The following is a 17,185-nucleotide window of genomic DNA, read 5'->3' as shown; positions in this document are numbered from 1 at the left end:
AACTATTTCGAAAATATAAAAATATATATACACATTTTTGAATGTGTTAATAAATTTAAATATATATAATATATAAAATATATTTGTATGTAATAAAATATATGCATATAGGTAAATATATATATAATATACAAATTTTTTAAAAACAGGAAAAATAAAAAAAAATATATATATATTATATATATACACATAAATGAAAAAATAAAGAGACAAAAATTTCTTTTCTTATTTTCAGAATATATATAATTTTCAAATTATTTTTATTTTTACTTTATATACTATTTTATTTTAATTAAATTTTTTTTTTTTTTTTTTTTGGTGTGCATTTGCATATTCAATGTAGTTTGAAAACAGTCTTTTTTTACTTTTTTTTTTTTTTTTTTTAAATAGCTATTATATTATAACATAACAATATGAATAGTACATGCATTTTTAAAATTTTTACTTGTTTTTTTTTTTTTTTTTTTTTTTTTTTATATTAATATTATATATTTACATTTATACACACATAAAAAGACAAAAATATAAAATATGTATTTAAATATATATATTATATATATATTAAAAAATGTATATTTAATATATATATATTTATGAAATAAAAAAATGTTTTGTACCATTTAATATAAAAATTAATTAAATTCCTGTTCAGTTGTCATTTTACAACTAAAATTTAACCAAAATTATTTGAAAGGTTTTTATCTTTTTTTCCATATAATTTTTTATTAATCTTCTGTTGTTATATTAAGAAAAATAAAAATCTATTTTTCACAAAGGAGGAAAAATAGCTTTTGTTTTAAAAGAAAATTATTCAGACAAAAAAAAATTTATATATATATATATTACATATATGATCCAAATGAAGAAAATAGAATTATTTACGCAAATATAAATATATGAATATTATACACATGTAGCATATATATATATATATATACTAATAATTATAGTAAAATATTAATGACTTAAATTTTATATAATACACTTTAAAATGTATAAATAAAAAATAAATAACTGTTTCTTAAATACATTTGTCTAAATATTACATAAGGAAAATAAAAAAAAAGAAAAAGGAAAATTTCTATATTTTAAATTATTCGTCGTTGTCATCATCATCCGGAGGTGATTCAACTTCATAAATCCAATACCTATAAAAATTTTAAAATAAATACATATATATATATATATATATATGTAATATTCTTTATTTGTTTTTTAATTTTATTTTAAATATTTGCTATCATTTTATATTTTCAATTAAAATATTACCATTGTCTTCCAATAACCTTTACAGTCATAGTTGTGTGAACTATTTCATCTAACATATATAACATAGTAAAACATGGAATAGCAATACTAAAAATGATAAGAGTTGGAATCCAAAAAAATAAAAATTCCACTTTTAATACCATATTATAGTTTCCCCATACATTTAATCTTGTTCTTGCCCAAAAAGGCATATTCTGTTGACTAACATTAAATAAGTATTCCATTGGTTTGGTTTCATCACCTTTTATCATTTTCTGTCCATTTACAATTACAATATTTTGTTTAGGTGTATTAGCCCAATAATCATCCCAATGAAAATTATTAAAATCATATTCTGGTTTTCTTGTACCATCTTCATTTAAATGAGCACGTGGATCACCATGATGATGATCTATATGATGATAAAATCCTTTCGTGTGTGATTCATGCTCATGGTTATTTTTTGTATGTGAATTATCATCAGTCTTTTTTATTTTCTGACTATTATCACTTTTGTTTACTGTTGCGTATTTTTTGTATTTAAATGGAATATTACCCAATACATTTGGCTTTATACAATTCACATTTTTGTTATTAATTATTTGATTAATATTTCTTAAACCAAAATATAATTTAGAATTAAACTTAAACATTTTATATGATTAAAAGATACATAATAAATAATGCCTAAACAATTTTGGGAAAATCATTAAAAAAAAAGTAAAATTAAAAAAAATTTCAGACCTTCCAAAAAAATAAAAATAAAAAAATAAAATATATTCACATTTGTATTCTGCTAGAAAATTACAATTAAAATTTTGTAAAAAAATCTACATATATATATATATATATATATATATATATATATATATGTTTATTTATTTATTTTTATTTTAAGGATGAATATGACAAAATATTATTTAATTAAAAATAAAATCAATTTATATATTACATAAAATATATAAAGATATAATAAAAAATATATATATTTGTTATATATTCAGATAAACAAAATATTTTTTTTCACACATCCATTAAACATTTAACCAAATAAATAAAAGTAAATAAAAGGAAAAAATATCTTAAAAAAAAAAAATGGCATATAATATATATATATATATATATATGTAAATTTTTATTTTTATTTTTTACAAGATAATTTTATATTTCCTCTTGGAGTTTATGTATTTCTTTTTTCAAAAATTATTCCCCTTTCAACATTTATATAAAAATATAATACCCTATTCTATAATAATATATATATTATATGTATATGTAATATTTATAATTTTTTAATATGGTTTTAATAGAAAATACCAAATAAAATTATTTGTAAATGTGTATAACATTTTTATTTCATTTCTTTGTAATTAAACATAATGTGAATAAATATTGTGCAAATAATAATTAAAAGAAATATTATCACAATATATATATATATATATTCATTTATTTATATATTGTTCGTATATATCATAAATATTAACTTTTATTGGCATCAAAATCTTTTCAACATATATATAACAATTTGTATGTTAATTTTATATATGATTAGAATATTATATTAATGAAAAACATTTCATGTAATTCAAATATATAAATATATATTTATATATTTATATTTGTTGTTATTTACCTAATATATTATTATTATAATATATAAATTTATATATTAATTAAAAAAAAATATATATTATGGGGCATTTCTTACACATATAATTATAATAGTTATTTTCTCATATGATATAGATTTTATTATAATAGATTAAATCATTATATATTGATAAATATATGTATATATATGAAAAATGGAATATTAATAAAACTAAATGTGGAACATGTATTTGCAAAATTTTTTGATTCCATATTTATAAAATTATAGCTCTTATTTTTCATTTATATTTTTTATTAATTCAGCATTATATGAGTCTAAAATAAAATATATACATTTATTCATTATTTATATTAATAAATTATATATATATATGTATACATGTGAGTTGAAAAAAAAATGATATCAGGAAATATAAACAAATATTCACATTTTGCTCAAAAGAATGGTAGAATTTTTAACTTTTTCTTCACAACATATAGAAAAGTAACATATTGTTATAAAAATAATTTCCAGACTTCATCGATTTTATTAAAATTTCCATTAAGAAATAAAAGATACTTTACTAATAATGATAATAATATAAATAAATTACCCTTATATTGGGAAAACGCAGAAGATATAGCTGATATGCTTTTTGAGGAATACAGAAATGTAGATCCCCTAACGTTAAGATTTGAACAACTCGAAAACATGATAATAGACACTGTTGTAAAAAAAAATAAACGACAATTAAATGGACAGTGTAATGAAGGAGTTTTAGAAAATATTCAAATGAATTGGCTAGAAAAATATAATGAAGAGAATGATTAAACGTAATAAAATGGATCTTTCCTTTTAAATTGTTTATTATAAATTTTATACTTTTAATTTTATATTTTGTATTTTTCTTATTTTTCCTTTTTCTATTTTGTTTATTTATTCTATTTTTTTATTTACTATTATTATTTTGTTTTGTTTTATTTTATTTATTTTATTTTTTTTTTTTTTTTTTGTGTAAAATGATATTCAGTTTATACTACTTGTTTATAGAATTTCTATATTTTATAAAATACGAGAAAAAAAAATTGTAAAGGGTTGTTATATCCGTTATAAGTTTTCATATTATATAAAAATAAATCAATCTGCAAATATTAAACTATATATGTTCATATAAATGACATATATAAAAAAGAAAATATTTTAAATTAAAAATGTGATTTTAAAAATAATGAAAAAAAAATAGAATTATAATAAATTATTATATAAATATAAAAATATATATATATATATATATATATTTTAATAGTAATGTGCGTGTAATATCAATGCAAAATTATTGCATGGAAAAAAGGGAAAGAACAAAAAAAAAATAAATAAATAAAATAATAAAATGAAATAATAAATGAATAAATAAATAAAAAAATAATAATATTATTTGTGTAAAATTGTATTTATTCTATTTATTTATTTATTTGTTTTTTTTTTTTTTTATTTTTTTTTTTTTTTTTTTATATATTAAAAAATATATTATTTCTATATTTTATTACATTCGACACATTTTTATATAAAATAGACGTGTAGTAAGATTAAGGTGTACAAGTACAATATAGATGCAACATAATTTTTGTACACCTTAATTAATATATTATTTTAACTCTTAATAAAAATATATTAATATTGTTGGATTATAATAAATTTGCAAAAAAAAATATTAAACCTGATATATACTTAAATTTTTTTTTTGTAAGTTTAAAAGGAAAAAAATAAAAAATAAATATTTATGTAAAATAGAATGAAACAGAACAGATTAAAAAAATAAAAAGAATATATACACAAACATATATATTAATATATATATATATATATATATATATTTGATTTATTACTTTATAAACATATTTTAATAGGAAAAATATTTTATATGGTCTCCAAACGGCTATGAACAGAACTTTTTCCATTTTCTTTAATTATAATTTTTATATAGATGGAAAAACCAGAAGAACACAAGTGCAATATTATTCCATGCGAAATATATGACAAGGTATTGTTTTATCTTATTTATATATTTTTTTTCAAAACAGCTAACTAATTTTTTTTTTTCTTTCTTCTATTTATGTATATAAATATATTTTTTATTTTTCTGGAAATAGGACCATTTAGATTTTCGGGATGATTTTCTTTTTTGTTCAACATGCCCTAACATTTCACCAGTATAATTAATATGATATATATATATATATATATATATATATATATATATATTCATAATAACTGCAAATTATGCTTTTATTTTATATTTTTTTCTTGTGATCCTTTTATTTTTCTTTATTAGTATCATAAGGAAGGATATTTGTCGAAGAAATTTTCCAATTCGTGGTGCGGTTTTAAAAAAAGATGGTTTGTCTTGAGAAATAATAAATTATATTATTACAAGAATGAAAAGAGTTTAAGACCATCTGGCGTCTTGGATCTAGATATCATTAATATGAATTTATATGTAAAAATGGAAAAATAAGAAAATAAGTAAATATATATATTTTGATATATTATATATTTTTTCATTTCTTTACACGTTGCATTTTAGTACGAAAGCGGGTCCAACACGAAGGCTAAAACTGATGACTGCTTCTTATGTAATTAAAAAAATAAAATAAATACATACATACATATATATATATATATATATATATATATATATATATATATATATATATATATATATATTCAAATATATATTAAAATATTTTAATGCTGTACTTATATTTTTCTTTTATATCATACAGATTGTATTCAGTCAAGAGAAAATAAAAATCAGAAAAAAATCGAATCATATCTAACATTAAACCCTAAAAATACCGATATTAAATTTCACTTAAAGGTATATAAAAATATGATATCATATGATATAATACAATATTATATTATAACTGTGTATGTTTTTTATTTTATTTTACTTTTGTAGGGCGATGATACAGAAATATATCATTGGTATCAATTATTAAACAAGGCCCTATGTCACAAGAAGGTGGTGAATCAACCAGAATTTATTTTTAAAGATTGTAATTTTTGGAAAATACATAGAATATCTGTTGACGTTTTTGAATCTATAGCAGATACAGGTGATATAGTTTTATTTAGGTAAATATAAAATGTATATAAATATATAAATTAAATTGTTCTTTTTGACATATATGGAATTATATTTTTCTTATATTTACTTCAATGATTTATATATATATATATATATATATATATATATATTTTATTTTATTTTTATTTTCTTTCTTCAAGATCTGATGTGGCAGTTGCTAAAATACAAAGAATTTTAACACGTGGTGAATATGATCATATAGGCATGATATTAAGAAATGATAGAAATAACTTATTCATATTAGAAGCCCTATCAAATACAGTTAGAGAAGAAAATATATATTAATAACATTTAAAATATATATTATATATATATATATATATATGTGTGTGTTTACTATATTTATATATTAATTATGTAGGGTATAATCCTGACGCCCTGGAAACTATTTAAAGAAAATAATTGGAATGAAATATACACCAGGTTTGTGGTTTTTTAATATAACATATTATTATAAAATACATAAAAAATTAAATATATATATATATATATATGTTATATTCAGAATTACTTTGAGAAGATTAACTTGGGATAATTCAGAAGAAAACCTACAAAAATTATTGGGATTTTTAAAAGATGCTATAGGAAAGAAATATAGCTTGAAAATAGTAGATTTTATAGCACCTCAATTTGGTATAACAAAAATTATATATAGCATAAAATAAATAAAACAAACAATTTCATATAATATTTATTTAAGATATAAAAATAAATATATGTTTTTATATCTTTTCTTAGATGACAGTAGTGGGTATTTCTGTTCGGAACTTATAGGAGAATGTTGGAAGGTATAATTATTCAAAAGGAAAAAAAAAAAAAAACAAAATTAACATATCACATATATATATATATATATGTATTTTTTATTTGAAGGTAATGGGTGTTATACCTGAGGACACATGCTGTAGTTATATATTTCCAAGTAAAGATATAAATAATTTTATTCAACGTATAAATTATTGAAATACTTTATTTTATTACAATATAATATATATATATATATATATATATATATATATATTACATTTTTCCATTGTCATTTTTATATATTTAAAAAAAATAATAAAATTTTAATTTAAATTTTATTAGGTAATTTTTCTGAAAAACTAGAAGACAAAATTAAGTTACAATCAGGATGTCAATTAAATAATGAACTTCTCATAGATTTTAGCTTATAGATTATATTTTTTCCTTTATTTTCTTAAAAAAAAAAATTAGATTCAATATATTTTAATATAATATAAATGTCTTTTTTATACACACTAAATATATATATATAATATATCGTATTATATACGTATAAAATATGATGCCCAAAAATACAATAATAAAGGGTATTCAAAAAATATTTTTATTATAAAATTAAAACATATATATATATATATATATATATATATTATATTCTTATATATGAGAGTACATTTTTTTTTCTTCTTTTTTAATACCATATTAAATATACATAATCTATATATTACGCTTCTTCATAATAATATCTACATAAACATTCATGTCAATATATTATGTTTACTTATGTTCATATAATCATTATTATTATCTATTTATTTATTCTATATAATATAAAACTAAAAATATGTATGTGTGCATTAAACTCTATTTTCCAAATTAAAATATATAAAATTATAAAATAAGTTATTGTCTCACATATATATATAGTCAATATTTTCGTATTTTGTTAGTGTTTAAAATTTTTCTTCTATTTTTTTTCATTTAAATTGAAAGGACCATTATAAGTTATATAGTTTACAAATATTAGGGAAAATATAACTTCATCATACTGAATAAATATAATAAAAAAAAAAAAAAAAAGAAAAAAAGAAACACATAATAATTATAATTAATATATATATATATATTTATTTATTATCAATATATTAAAAAAATGGTATCTGGAGTAAAGGTTTCAGACGAATGTGTTTATGAATTTAACAAACTAAAGATTAAGCATATACACAAATATATTATATTTCGTATAGAAAATTATGAAGAAGTTATTGTGGATTTTTTAGAACAAGATAATTCATTGAAATCTTATAAAGATATTATAATTGATATAAGGAATAATTTAAAAACAACTGAATGTAGATATATAATTGCAGGTATATATATATATGTATATATTATTTTCGCTTTATTCCATATTTAATCTCTTTTTTGTAACCATAAAAATATTAAATCTATAATACTTTTTATACCTTCTGTATATAATATCATTTCCTTTTTTTGTAGATATGCCTATTCCTACACCTGAAGGTGTTTTAAGAAATAGAATATATTTTATTTTTTGGTCACCTGACTTAGCTAAATCAAAAGAAAAGATGTTATACGCATCGTCTAAAGAATATCTTGTTCGTAAAATTAATGGTATTTTTAAAAGCTTAGAAATTACATGTGATCTAGAGGATTTTGAAGACGAATTGAAAACAATAATATTAAACACGTAAATATAAATTCAAATATAAATATATTATCACACAAATAATGATCATATAATATTCTGTTAATCACAAAATATTATTCGCATAAGATAATATTATATGTATTAATATTTCACAATGAATAAGAAAAGGTGTTATGTAATTTAAATAAACAAGAATAAAGAAAAAAAAAAAAAAAAAAAAAAAAGGAAAAATAAAACAAAACAAAAAACAGGCCTTTAATAGAAATAGCGAAATTTATATTTTATATTACATTTTATTTTATTTTATATTTTTTTGTTGTAATTTATAAAGTGCCAACAACTAAATGATTAAACAATTTGTATATATCTCAATATATGATTTATTTCTTTATTATTTTAATTAATTAAAAACAAGTTCTCTAAAAATTTAAAGGAAAAAATAAAAAAATACATTTAAAAATATAATAATGTATATACTAATCATTTTATTGTTGTGAATTCATTTTTTTTATTGGTCACCGAATGGATATGAATTATGGTCCATAAATCGTTTTTTATTTTTCTCTTTTACATAATCTTTATTTAATAAATTGTCCATTATTTTAGATTTAACTGATAAAACGATGGATTCTAACATCTTAAACATTTTAAAATATTTCATATATTTGATGAATGATATATATAGGTTTTGTGAGAAGTATAAATTATATTTTCCTGGATTTTAATTTTAATTTTCTTTTTTTTTCTTTTTTTTTTTTTTTTTTTTTTTTTTTTTTATATATATTACTCTGGAAAATCCAGGTAAGAAATGTATCAAGAAATTATTGAATTCTATATTTCTAATTTCATGAACTTTTAACAAAAAATATAAAAATTGGTTAAGGACGAAAAGTCTAAAAAAGAAAAATATTATACCAATAAATAATATAAACATATATATATATATATATATATATATATATATATATATATATATATATATGTCATTCTCCTTACAAATTTATTGAAAAATTTAAAATAGTTGTGGAAATCATAAAACCATTTATCAAATCGAAGCTATTTATTATATATGAAAATATTCCTAACAAAAATAAAACAAATATATCACATATATATATATATATATATATATATATTTTTTTTCTTTTATGTTTTCTATGAACTAATATGGAGGAATTTATTGAATCATTTCTTTTTATTTTTTTATTTTTTAAAATTATTCCTCTTTGTACCATAGAAGGAAAAAATGGACAACCACCCAAGAGTTATAATATTAACTGTACATAAAAGAGGAAGTAGTATAATAAATATATATATATATTTATATGTATGTATGTATGTATTAATATATTTCCTTCTTTACTTAAGAACATCCCAATGTTCTGAATATTCCAGATATCACCTAATAAATGAATCCTACCATATTATTTCAAATATAAAGAAGATAATATTTTATTTTATTATTTCTTTTTTTTTTTATAAACCTTTATTCCTTTCATTGTCATGTAAAAATATAGTAGCCAAATCTATGAAAATCATAAGAACGTTCAATTGTATAAATGAGAATTTTTTTATTGCTTCACACTTTTACATAAATAATTAGCCATCTTACTTTCAAAAAATCCTGAAGAAAATAAATAACTGGTAATTTGTACTAAAATTATTATAATCCATAACCCTAAAAAAAAAATATATATATATATATATATATATATAATATATATATATACATATATATGTATAACAATTTTTCGAATATATTAACCAGAGGTATAATAAAATAATTTAAAAAAATGATCGTAATTTATTCTTCCTATATTTATAAGATTCTAATAAAAATACAATACATATATACATATATATTTATATATACATATGTCCTATAATTTTGTCTTTTGGATATATATAAAATATTTTGTTTTAAATATTTTCCTATTATGATTACTATCAATAAATTAAAGAAAATATTTATAGTACCAAATAACACAAAGGTTATAGACATATTTTCAATACAGCTCTGCAGGTATTTTCGTCTATCCTTTTGAAGTGGTATTATTTTATTTTCATACATGATGGAACATTTATTTTCAGAAAAGATAATTTGTTATATATTTATTAAATAAAAGAACAAAGAATTACAATAAATTAAATTGATATAATTAAAAAAAAAAAAAAGAAAAAAAAAAAAATACTACAAATCTATATATAATATATATATATATATATATATATATATATTATATACATATGTTTGTCAAATATTATAAGATAGAAATTATTAGAAACAATATTTATATTAAAAAAAATATTAACATGAACAATAATAAAGCCTTAAAATGTGTATATACATCACTTATTAATATTCATTTTGATAATTGAACAAAAGAATATTCCATAAATATAACTCATCTGAAATAATATATATATTATATTTATTATTAACAATTTAACGTTAATATATTTTTAAGTTCTTTTTTATTAATACACAAAAAAAAAAAAAAAAAAAAAAAAAAAAAAATACATATACATATACATATATATTTATATATGTGATAACCAAAATTCTTCTTTTTATTTATATTTAAAAAAATTTATCATATGTGTAATTATAATATTTCTTCATTTTTTCTAATTCTATATTTTTGTTCATTTATGTAAATATATTAGGATTCATAAATTCTAAGGATGTTTTATGTAATGTATCGGGACTGGCTTTAGCGAGATTTATATCTTCAATCATATTTATATTATTTAATTTACTTTCTTTTGGTTTTCTTCCTTTTTTAGATTTATGTTTATTTTCATTATTTGTAAGGCTTAATTGATTATTTATTTGCTTCTCACCATTTCCACTGTTTTCTAAATTTATAGTAGCATTTTTACTTTTTCTTGGTTTTAATCTTTCATATTTTTTTCTGGGTTTTTTAATTTTTATTTCGTTAGACATAATTTCATTTTCCAATTTTATTTTTTTTTTCCTTCCTGGTTTACCTTTTCCTTCTTTTTTTTTAAGTAACATTTTATATTTTTTATCTTTTATTTTGTGTTCTTTCGTTTTATTCTCTAATTTTGATCTTAATTTTTCCTCGTCATATTCCATATATCTAATGTAAACATTTTCAAAATGTTTTTTTATTTCTTCTGTGTCTGGTACCATATCAAAATGAAGATTATCAATAAACATGCTTTGTTGTTCTCTTAAAAAATAAAAGAAAAGAAAAAAAATATGCATAAATAAGTGAAGCATAAAGTAAGTGTTAAAGCAAACAAGACTGTGTATTTATTCTTGTATTTATAATGTAATGTTTAAACCAACAAAGATAAATACACAAATTTAATACAGACCACAAAAAAAATATATATATAATAAAATAAATATACATATATATATACATATATATATATATATATATATATATATATATTTTTCATATATGTATTTATTTATTTTTTATTTATTTTTTATTTATTTTTTTGTGTTAAATATATAATTATTTTATATACCTCCAATTAGGTGTAAAAAATTTATTACAAAAATTTGAATTTAAAACAAGTCGATAGTCATATGGTGTTATTTGCGTTAAGAGCCTCTTTTGATTATAACCAACCTATATATTATTCCATAGAAAAAATATAAATATATAAATAAATATATATATATATATATATATACATATATATTTTTTTTTATTTTTTCATTTTCTTTAATTACAAATGCATATTCGTTGGCCTTAGATTCCACAGTATCAATTTCGCTATAATTTTCCCCTAAAATATTGTTCGAATGCTGACTATTCATACTATTCAAGTACTACAATAATAAAGAAATACATACATAAATAAAATGAAATAAAATAAAAATATGTTAACAAATATTCTTTTTGATTCAATTATTATTATTATTATTATTTTTTTTTTTTATTACATCTAATGGTTTGTCTTCCAAAAATTGTTCCTTCATTTTTGTTTTCCTCCTCCTACGTTTTGGTTTCATTTGGCTTTTCAAATATTCAACCTTCAAAATTTAAAGTATACATTATAAATATATAATAAATATATTTTTCAATAAAAAAAAAAATTACATACACAAAATATATATATATATATATATATATATATATATATAAATTCCTTTAAGTATATTCATATATTATGATTTACCCATTTGTCGTCCATAGATCGTTGATTAAAATATAGGATTAATGAGCTTATATTCTAAAAAATAAAATAAACACATATACATATATATATATATATATATATATATATATATTTATATTTATATATTTTACCTGATGAACGAATAGCCTTGTATCCTTAAAAGAAGAATTTATATGATTTTTATTTTTTCCAAGCAAATGAAAATATTGATCTAGTCTATATTTATTTGAAAATTCAATTAGAGGCCACATTAAATATAATCTCTTTTCAAATGCCTTTTTTAAAATCTTGACAATTTCTTGAACATTATTTAATGTACATGTAAGTAGGAGAGTATTTTTGATTTTTTCTAAACACATATGTATTCTCTTTATTATTAGGATATCAATTTTTTCAAGTTTTAATGTATCCATAAAAAAAGAGAAATTTTTATTCTTTAAATTAGTAAGATCTTTTTTTTTAAATAGAGTTAATAAATCTTTATTTTTATGTATGTTTTCATTCAATGCAATAATATCATGTATACGTTTTTTTTTAAAAATTTTATTAATACAGAAGCCAAATTTCTTATATTTTCTTTTAATTTTATTTATGCTATTTATTTTTATTATTTTCTTTTTATCTTGTTGTATCATTATTGGTTCGCTCCTAAAATTACTTATTAAATTATTTTGTGGGAAACACAATTTCTTATTATATTTATTCTTCTTCATATTTGAATTATCATACGAATTAGAAAACATATCATGATTCATAATATTATCATCATCATTATTATTATTATTATTATTATTATTAGATGTAGTATTATATTCAACTATATTGTTGGATATAGAATTTTCCATGGCCTCCTTCAATAACATCTTTTTAGTCCTATATTTTCGAACTCGTTTTTCACTCTTTATTATATCTTTATTTAGATTTTTCTTTTTCCTCTCTAAAACTTCCTTTTTTCTCTTTTTTCTTCCTCGTTCTTTAGTCACTTCTTTATTTTCCACACTGTCCACATTTTTTTTTTCTTCATTTGTGTTATCATCAAAATGTTTTTCATTCTCGGACTCTTTATTACCTTCTTCCTTATATAATATAACACTTGATATATTAACATCATTTTTATCCATCTGATTATTTAATTCCTCTTCTTTACCTTTTTTTGTATCTGATAATAAATTTGAAAACATTGCTTTGGTTTTTTCATAAAAGGTTTCCTTAATGTTCTTCATAAATGGTATTGAGCTTGTTTCATTTATAATTTTATCATTCTTATTAACATATAGGTCGTTTGATTTATCTTTTTGCATACTTAAATTCTCAGAATTTTCAATATTCTTATTCTTGTCACTTTGATCTTTGTCTATGTCATTTTTATTATTATTTTCTTTTTGGGATGTATAAAAGGAGGAAGACATATTATCTTTTGATAAAATATTGTTTTCTTTTTTATTTAAACTATCATCATTTTCTAACAAGGATAAATTGAACAGATCCATGTTTATTGTACCTTCATCTAAGTTAAATAAATTTAAAGTATTTCTTCTATTTTCTTTATAAGGTGTATCATTAGAAATATTATCTTCTTTTACATTTTTCTCTTCACTACATACATTTTCTTTCTTAACTAAATCATTTTTTTGATTGTTGGAATTTATATTATCTTCATTTATCTTTTCATTATTATCATCGTTTGTTATTTTACTTTTCTTTCTATATTTTCTGGTTTTTTTTTTTTTTTCTTCTTCATTTTTTGAATCACCCTGATCATTTTTATTCTCATTATTGTTATCATTACTATCATTTATAGTATCCTTTTTCTTATTTTTTTTGCTACCTTTTTTATCTTCTTTATTAATATCATCATTGTTTTCTATTGTTTGTTTTTTTTTTCTTCCTTTCTTTTTACCCTTTGTCAAATTTTCCATATTGTTCATAATGTTTCTTATAGTATTATCATCAATACTCATGTTTTTTATAATATTATTAAATCCGCTATTTATATTATTATTATTAGTATTATCTACTTGTTTGTTCGTATTTAATGTAGATTTATCTGACGATAAGGTTTCATTAAGTGAAACATTTTCATCGTTTGAGTTGTTACGATTATTATTTATATTATCACTTTTATTTGTTGAAGTGATATCCATATTGTTATTATTAATATTATCATTATTATTATCATCCTTATTATTATTATTATTATTAATATTCTTATTATTATTGTTCTGTTCTTTATTCTTGTTATATTCCTCTTGCATGTTGTAAGAGCTATTTATAATATAATTAAATGTCAAGAGTGAATATTTTTCTAACTGTTCAATTAAATCCTTTAATCTGTTTGGATAGAAATGTTTTAGATAAGGCAAAAAGGCTGTATATTTTTTTCTATTTTCATTGAACTCATTAGTTATAAATAACCATACAAATGTTACGTCTATCTTTTTATTATTCCATAAAAGATATTGTTTATTATTTTTCTCATCTTTTATACATTGATAATTATTAGCATAATAATAATTATTTATTTCTTTATTTTTTTTTTCTATATCTTCAGATTTTGTATCATTCATATTATTTGTTTCTTTAATATTTCCATTGACACTGTCATCATTTTTGTTATGAATTAAAATATTATCATTATTATTATATATATTATTATTTGCTTGATTATTTTTATTATCAAATATTTGTGGTACACTGGAAAATTCTACATTTTCATTTTTATTTATATTATTTAATATCGAATCATTATTTTGTAAGCTTTTTTTTTTTTCCTTTTTATTTCTTTTTTTATTATCTTCCATAACGTCCTTTATTATTTTAGACTTTTTCTTATTTACTGCTTTGCTACTTAAAGAATTTTTATATAATTCTACAATGCCTATAACATCTGATGTTGTTGAATTATTAATTGAATAATTATTCATTGAATGACCTAAATTATTATTTTGTTTATTTGTTATATTACCATATTGGTTATTATTTTGTAAAAAGAAGTCACTATTTTTTTTTGGAACATCTACAATAATATTATTATTACTATTATTATTCTGTTCTATATTAATACTATTCTTATTTATATTAGTATATATATTTTCATTTTTTTTTCTTTCTTTTTTTTTTTTCATTTTTAGATCATCTGGAGTATTAATAGAAGGCATAACACCAGAAACCATATTATTATCCACATTAGGTATATTATTATTTACAGTTGAATATTTTTTATCATTTATAAATGTATGATTATGCAAATTATTCTTGTCAATATTATAATTATTATTTGGATTTACTTGACCTAAAGTATTATCTCGATATAAATTTGATTGTATATAATTATTTTGATTTATATTATGATTCATAGGATTATTTTTCCTTTGAATATTTAACATTCCAACATTAGCTATATTTACATTTTTATTTATATTATTCATATTATTATTTAAAGTGTTGTATTTCATTCCTATATTATTTAAATTATGATTTGAATTTTTTAATGTTCCTATATTTGCATTTATATTTTTTTGCAAAGGTATATTACTATTTCTGTTTGTTTGCACATTCATATTATTTGATACAATATGTGCCTTATTATTAATATTATTATTTATATGTGGATTATTTATAATATTTAAACTATTACGTTTATATATATTGTTATGCTCATTCATATTAGGTACTTTCATAATATTTATATTATTAGCAATATCAGATGGCTTAAACTGTTGAGAATTTCTTTGTATCGTAACATTTTTAAATATACTTTGAGAATTATTCATATTTTTTTCATCCATATATTCATTATAATTAATATTATGATGATGATTATTATTTTTTTGTTGTTGTTGATATGGATGATGATTAGATGAAACGGATGGCTTATTATTATTAATGTTAGTTATATTTATATTATTATTATTATTATTATTGTTACCATATAATATGTTTTTATTTAAATAATTAACATTATTCCTAGTATTATTGTTACTAGGATTATAAGAATTACGATGATTATTATTTTCTACATTATATCTATTGATTATATTTGCTGGTGTATTCTTAAAATTGCCGCTATCCTTATTTGGAATCATAATATTAGAAGGAGAATAAGTCGGAACATTTTTATTCATAAAATTATGAGCATTGTTATTATTACTTTTGATATTTAAAATTTGATTTTGATAAGGTGATAAAGAATTTCCTTTACCTGAAAAGAAATTATTACTATTACTATTATTATGAAGATGATTATTATTATTATGATTATTATTATGATTATTATTATGATTATTCATTTGTATATAATGATATATCTATTTTTAAAATACATAATATAAATTATTAAAAGCTATATAATATATATATATTATATTTGAAAAACACTCTTTTTATTTTTTTTTAAATAATGACATATTTTAATTACTGGTCATATTATTTTATAATATAACATTAAAAGAATAATATTGCAATTTATTTAATTTATACATATATATATATATATATATATATATTCATTTATTTATTATGAAATAACATTATTAATTTTTCTTTTTGTCATCATGTACTTGTTCTATCAAGTTAATTTTTTATAAATATATTTAATATGTTATTATTACCA

The 17,185-nt window shown here is 18.1% G+C and overlaps 6 protein-coding genes across 6 annotated transcripts; 3 read left to right on the top strand and 3 right to left on the bottom strand.

Moving 5' to 3' along the window:
• Nucleotides 1–1,093: 1,093 nt before the first annotated feature.
• PADL01_1360600 (cytochrome c oxidase subunit 2, putative) lies at nucleotides 1,094–1,901 on the bottom strand (the record flags this gene model as incomplete). Its single annotated transcript, XM_028684177.1, has 2 exons — nucleotides 1,094–1,148; nucleotides 1,270–1,901. 2 exons carry the CDS (start codon nucleotides 1,899–1,901, stop codon nucleotides 1,094–1,096), a joined length of 687 nt encoding a protein of 228 aa, XP_028540281.1.
• A 1,358-nt stretch (nucleotides 1,902–3,259) lies between these two features.
• PADL01_1360500 (iron-sulfur assembly protein, putative) lies at nucleotides 3,260–3,673 on the top strand (the record flags this gene model as incomplete). The annotated part of the gene is made up of 1 exon (XM_028684176.1): nucleotides 3,260–3,673. One exon carries the CDS (start codon nucleotides 3,260–3,262, stop codon nucleotides 3,671–3,673), a length of 414 nt encoding a protein of 137 aa, XP_028540280.1.
• Nucleotides 3,674–4,826: 1,153 nt separating this feature from the next.
• On the top strand, nucleotides 4,827–7,171 carry PADL01_1360400 (conserved Plasmodium protein, unknown function; the record flags this gene model as incomplete). The annotated part of the gene is made up of 12 exons (XM_028684175.1): nucleotides 4,827–4,883; nucleotides 4,993–5,052; nucleotides 5,175–5,339; nucleotides 5,427–5,475; nucleotides 5,626–5,720; nucleotides 5,805–5,980; nucleotides 6,134–6,254; nucleotides 6,355–6,416; nucleotides 6,499–6,626; nucleotides 6,732–6,781; nucleotides 6,867–6,942; nucleotides 7,083–7,171. The coding sequence occupies 12 exons, from the start codon at nucleotides 4,827–4,829 to the stop codon at nucleotides 7,169–7,171; spliced, it is 1,128 nt and encodes a 375-aa protein (XP_028540279.1).
• A 722-nt stretch (nucleotides 7,172–7,893) lies between these two features.
• PADL01_1360300 (actin-depolymerizing factor 2) lies at nucleotides 7,894–8,455 on the top strand (the record flags this gene model as incomplete). The annotated part of the gene is made up of 2 exons (XM_028684174.1): nucleotides 7,894–8,110; nucleotides 8,241–8,455. 2 exons carry the CDS (start codon nucleotides 7,894–7,896, stop codon nucleotides 8,453–8,455), a joined length of 432 nt encoding a protein of 143 aa, XP_028540278.1.
• Nucleotides 8,456–8,808: 353 nt separating this feature from the next.
• On the bottom strand, nucleotides 8,809–10,483 carry PADL01_1360200 (conserved Plasmodium protein, unknown function; the record flags this gene model as incomplete). Its single annotated transcript, XM_028684173.1, has 10 exons — nucleotides 8,809–8,831; nucleotides 8,932–9,049; nucleotides 9,200–9,305; nucleotides 9,409–9,493; nucleotides 9,645–9,689; nucleotides 9,776–9,814; nucleotides 9,897–9,938; nucleotides 10,025–10,090; nucleotides 10,178–10,241; nucleotides 10,358–10,483. 10 exons carry the CDS (start codon nucleotides 10,481–10,483, stop codon nucleotides 8,809–8,811), a joined length of 714 nt encoding a protein of 237 aa, XP_028540277.1.
• Nucleotides 10,484–11,062: 579 nt separating this feature from the next.
• On the bottom strand, nucleotides 11,063–16,862 carry PADL01_1360100 (conserved Plasmodium protein, unknown function; the record flags this gene model as incomplete). The annotated part of the gene is made up of 6 exons (XM_028684172.1): nucleotides 11,063–11,609; nucleotides 11,917–12,020; nucleotides 12,125–12,223; nucleotides 12,338–12,427; nucleotides 12,574–12,627; nucleotides 12,705–16,862. The coding sequence occupies 6 exons, from the start codon at nucleotides 16,860–16,862 to the stop codon at nucleotides 11,063–11,065; spliced, it is 5,052 nt and encodes a 1,683-aa protein (XP_028540276.1).
• Between the last annotated feature and the right edge of the window lie 323 nt (nucleotides 16,863–17,185).

This window comes from Plasmodium sp. gorilla clade G2 (assembly GCF_900097015.1).
Source record: "Plasmodium sp. gorilla clade G2 genome assembly, chromosome: 13".
In the NCBI taxonomy this organism is placed as follows: Eukaryota; Apicomplexa; class Aconoidasida; order Haemosporida; family Plasmodiidae; genus Plasmodium; species Plasmodium adleri (nom. inval.).
Note: the sequence above shows the minus strand (reverse complement) of the source record. Positions and strands in the feature narration are given on the sequence as shown.